General features: G+C 43.5%; 1 protein-coding gene across 1 annotated transcript in view; it reads left to right on the forward strand.

Annotated features, from left to right (window-relative positions):
• Nucleotides 1-5,347, forward strand: part of LOC118321929 (glutamate receptor ionotropic, NMDA 3A-like) — a 31,071-nt gene that overhangs the window by 22,417 nt on the left and 3,307 nt on the right. The window contains exons 8-9 of the mRNA XM_035653491.1: nucleotides 2,761-3,853; nucleotides 4,777-4,784. Coding sequence (XP_035509384.1) covers nucleotides 2,761-3,853; nucleotides 4,777-4,784 — 1,101 coding nt within the window. The remainder of the gene's footprint in view (nucleotides 1-2,760; nucleotides 3,854-4,776; nucleotides 4,785-5,347) is intronic.

Here is a 5,347-nt window from a genome sequence, read left to right on the forward strand (position 1 = left end):
TGAAACAGTTAATGCTGGTTCTGATAGAAAGGGCTCAAAACACACAGTGCATAAACACATCGATATAAACAACAACATTTGTAGACAGTAAGACAATTGTGCAATGGAGCATAGTGCAAAGAATGCTGGAATAAATGTTTGTATTTTTATAGGTATTTTTAGGTATGTGAGGTAGCTGGATACGACAGTATATACAGCATGAAGAGATGTGTTTTTAAAAAGAAAACGTAATTTCAACAATGAAAATAAGTAATGTTAGATTCACAAGGTACAGTTAAGTGTTGATCAGAGTGATGGCCTGTGGGTAGAAACTGTTGTGTCCCTGGTGTGATTTTTTAATCAGTTATACAAAACAAAGCTTAATAACATCACAGCATACATTGCAAGGTTTTAGAAAAGCGGCATTGAAATCAAACAGTTTAGGTTGTAACAATCCCCCCAAAATCCCTGAGAGATCCTGGAGGGACTGAACATGGCTGACAGCAAAAATCAATCTGACCAGGGATGGATATTAATGTGAGTTTTAACCACGATTCTGATACTTTTATCAATGTTGTACTTTGAAAACCTTTTTATTTATTGAACAACGGAAAGCCAAAATTGTGAAATGTGTAACAGACAAGAACCAACCAATTGTTTAAAACCAGAGCAGCAGACTGGCTGACTGAAGTTGATGCAGAAACCTGAAGAAATCAGTCAGTCCACAATCCCCCAACAGAATCTCAGCCTGTCAGACATCCAGAGAGGTTGGGGTTCCGAGAGGTTTGAGCTACAGGAAACGCTGCCATCTGCAGGAAACACAGTGAACTACTGTCAGTAGGCTCATTGGAGATTAACTGCTCTCCTGTAAAGAGCGGAGGAGACAGAAAACTGCAGTCAGTCGGACAGTTTCCAGTAACCTGCAAAGAATAAAGTCACAAAAATGTTTACTGAGATGTTAGATCATCTTTAAGTTGCCTATAGTTTTTAGACCACATTCAGATCTATAAATAAACTTTATTATTATTATCGACCGCACAAGATCTGTTTCTAACAGATTAAACCTTCAGCAGCTACAATCTACAATTCAATTTAAAAATCACAGAAAACTAGGAAAATGTGTTGTTTGTTGTTGAAACTAAGAGCCAATCAGCTCTTTGATCAGACGACAGCCAGGCGTTTCCCATCATGCCCTGGGTTTCGCTGTCGGTGGAGAGCAAAAACTGTGGCCGCATTGATCTTATGAGGTTATCGTTGCCCACGTATGCACAACGCCAGAGCGAGTCAGCATCAAGTCAACACAAATCTAACCAGAATGCATTGTGTGGCAATTGCTGGTGATTGATTCTGTACAGCCCTGGATCATCTCCAATGAGCCTATTGTAAGCTACAGAAAACATTGCGAGCAGAGTCATTCATTGTGTCTGAGAGTCTGTCAGCAGCTGGAAACGGGATGAGCTGCAGGTTTGAGGAAGATAAAAGGTTTAACTGCTGCGTTCAGTTTACTGACAGTAAAAGATCAAACACATTCACAGTAAATTAAATTACATGGAGAGATAACCTCACAGCACAGATTATCTGTTGCAAAAAAGAGAAAAGAACAAAAGGAAATGAAGAGAGGAAGTGTGAAGAGAAACATCAGATTTAAATCAGATCACAGACACTGACATCAGAAGGTCGTCTGATCACTTTAAGAGTTAATTTGTAAATATAGTAAGACAAATACCCTGTTTATACCTCACATCAAAGTGTGTTTCTGGTGAGTGGATATCAGTCAGACCACATAACTTTACAGACGTAAATGCACCAAACATGCACTTAGGATGGATTGTGATCTAATTAGCTAAACCAGCTGCAGAGGTGGACGGGAATGCATTGTTAAACACTTAGTGTAAATATGAGTGTCAAATGTCAAAGTCAAATCTCAAGTGTGACAGTGCATACACCCGTACATCAGGTTCTGATGTTTGTTGTTCTGTTTTAATAGTTGCACCCAAACAATATGATCCTCTGAGAACCCCGAATATTCACTGCAGATCTCAACAGTTTGTGACTGTAGAATTATAGAGTTGTTAAGTGTGATGAATATTTCTTAAAACAATCTTCTCATAAGTCAAATTTCCAAATGGAGCTTGAATTTTTCAGAAAATCGTCAAAATAAAACCTGAGTGAATGTTTGTTGGAGAAGGTCCAACTGCAGTCCTCCCTCCCGAAGCCCCTGTCCTGTGAGACAATTGGCGTTTGAGCATGAGCGATGAAAAACTATGTATCCTCCCATTAGAGGAGCACTACAGCTCACCTACTTTAACATGATAAAAGGACAGAATTCTCTCTCTGTCATGGGAAGCGTACCCATTTTTTTCCATCTATCCCCACCAAAATGTTACTTATTTTAGAGAAAGCCACAAAGCTCAGATTATAACTCGAACCCTGCTCATGAAAGAAAATACAATAAATCCTCCCACCAGCAGGGGGTGATATTACCTGCAAGAGGGGGGTCTGAGGACGGAGGTCTGGGAGGGCAGATCTTAGGAGCAGCAGTTGGACTTCTTTGATTTATTGTGTGAATATGAATTGATTGGTTAATGGCGATAAATAGCTGGTGGAGCTCATTCTAAAAAGGTCATTAGACAAGAGCTCCAGGTCAAAGGTCAAACAATGGAAGGTTCCAGTCGATCAGATGTTTTCTCTTTTAAGTCTCAGTTTTTCACTAATATATAAATATAAATAAGTTACACTAATTATTCGATCAGCCAACTGGTTTTTGTTTTGGTCTTGCAGGTTCTTGTCCAACACGTCTTTCTACGGTCTGACGGGTCCAGTCCGAGTCCACCAGAACCTATCTCAGGTACTCACCTCGCAGCGTTTCCACATCTGGAGCCTGCGGCGGGATGCGCTGGGTCAGCCCACCTGGGTGACGGTGGGGAGCTGGGAGGGAGGCCAACTGCAAGTGGAGGACCAGGCAGTCTGGCAGGGACCCAAACCTCGCCACCGGACAGAAGGGACAGGCGGGAGGACCAGGGGGCGCTGGAGGGCAGGGATGCCAGTGGCGGGGAGTCGGGTCCGGGTGGTGACTTTGGTGGAACATCCGTTTGTGTTCACGCGGGACGTGGACGACGAGGGCAGCTGCCCAGCTGGGCAGTACTGCCTGGATGCCAGCACCAACAGCTCGGAGACTCTGGAGAGGTTCTTCAGGGAGGTGGCGGGGGGGAACGGCAGCTTCCTGCCCGCAGAGTACAGCAAGTGTTGTTACGGATACTGCATCGACCTGCTGGAGAAGCTGGCAGAGGACCTGGACTTCGAGTTCGACCTTTATATCGTTGGAGATGGGAAGTACGGCGCGTGGAAGGGGGGGCGGTGGACTGGGCTGGTGGGGGATCTTCTGAACGGACTGGCAGACATGGCTGTCACCTCCTTTAGCATTAACTCAGCACGGAGCCGGGTGATCGACTTCACATCACCCTTCTTCTCCACCAGCCTAGGCATCCTGGTGCGTAGCAAGGACACAGCGGCCCCCATCGGAGCCTTCATGTGGCCCCTGCACTGGTCCATGTGGGTGGGCATCTTCCTGGCACTGCACATCACAGCGCTCTTCCTTACGCTGTATGAGTGGAAGAGTCCATACGGCATGACGCCTCACGGACGCAACAGGGTCAGGGTGTTTTCGTACTCCTCGGCTCTCAACCTGTGCTATGCCATCCTGTTCGGACGCACCGTCTCCTCCAAGACACCAAAGTGCTGGACGGGTCGGTTTCTAATGAACCTGTGGGCCATCTTCTGCCTGCTGGTGCTGTCCAGCTACACAGCCAACCTCGCCGCCGTCATGGTGGGGGAGAAGACCTTTGAGGAGGTGTCAGGGATCCACGACGCCAAGGTGAGATATCAATATAGCAGCAAACAACTACTCCCTATGTAAAAATATAGTGGAGTCATGGTGTCTCACTCCCTCTGTCTGTGTTGTATCGTAGCCGTAGGGTTTTTTCCCATAGCCGGCTCTGACTGAAACTGCTGTTTTTAAAGTCTTTAAAGTACTTTATTCTTTTCATTCCAAAAATTATATTTAGCGGTGTTGGGTGTTAGTTGCAATAGATGCTGCATTAGAATGCACCTCACTTCCTGTGCTCTATATCCAATATGGGATATACCCTACTGTCAGTGTCCACTATCACTGTCCTTTTGGCTGTTCAATACTGTTCAAAGATTAGAATGATCAGCCTGAGGGTTTTACCTGCGCTGTCACCAGCCCTGCAGGAGAGGCGCTCTGTGGTGCATTGTGGGATATATAACTGACTAACATTTTGTCCTCAGAGTTGATGTGTTAGAAGCAGGAAAAATGGGCAGTGTGAGGATCTGACCGACTTTGACAAGGGCCACATTATGATGGACGACTGGGTCAGAGCTGGGGTGTTCCCGGTCTGCAGAGGTCAGTACCTATCAAAAGTGGTCCATAATGGTCCTCATAATAGTAGTGCTGATTGTTGTACAATCATACACAGTAAAACGTAGAGAATAACGTAATAGAATATCGCTCAATTTAGCAAGATGGTTTTGAAATATATAGAAAGGACCTCCGTAATGCCAGAGCAGCCTGTTATTTAGCACTAATAGAAGGCTGAGAGCCACAGCTCTGTGGAGCCACGTATCCCCATAACCCTCAGTAGTAACGACTTTATGAGCTTCTTTTATGATAAAATTATTACTATTAGAGACAAAATTAATCACCAAATGCCCTCAACAGGTATCGCTGTCCCTCCAAATACAGGAATTTTAACAACTGTAAAATTTTCTGCTATCCAGCTGCATCAGTTAACTTCAAAATTTCTTCATCAAAGCCATCAACCTATCCCAACTAGGCTGCTTAAAGAAGTCTTAACCTTAGTTGGCACTTTTTTACTGGATATGATAGTCTTGTCTTTATTATCAGAACGAACCACAGTCCCTTTTAAAGAGCTGATAAACCATTCTGACCCAGGGTTTTAGCAACTATAGACTGATTTCTAACCTCCCCTTCCTCTCTAAGATCGGAAAAAGTAGCCGCAACAGTGTGTGACTTGTCTACTACATAACAATAGCTTATTTGAGATTTTCAGTCATGATTAGGAGTTTATCCAGCACAGAGACAGCCTCTGGTTAAAGTAAGAATACTAATATGCTCTGACAATGACTTTCTCTGCACTTGTATTATGAATCTAGTGCTGCCATTTGACACCAATATTTTACAACTTAATCAAATCCCAACCTCCTCATTATTATTTTACTTAATCTTTCATTTTTTAATTTTTTTTTCATTCTTTACTTATAGTTTCTTCATTATTTTAATTTTATACATAATACACATACATCACCAGTTCTTAGATCATTTTTCTTT

Source organism: Morone saxatilis, unplaced genomic scaffold (assembly GCF_004916995.1).
Source record: "Morone saxatilis isolate NCDOM2014 unplaced genomic scaffold, NCSU_SB_2.0 Contig12, whole genome shotgun sequence".
NCBI lineage: Eukaryota > Metazoa > Chordata > Actinopteri > Moronidae > Morone > Morone saxatilis.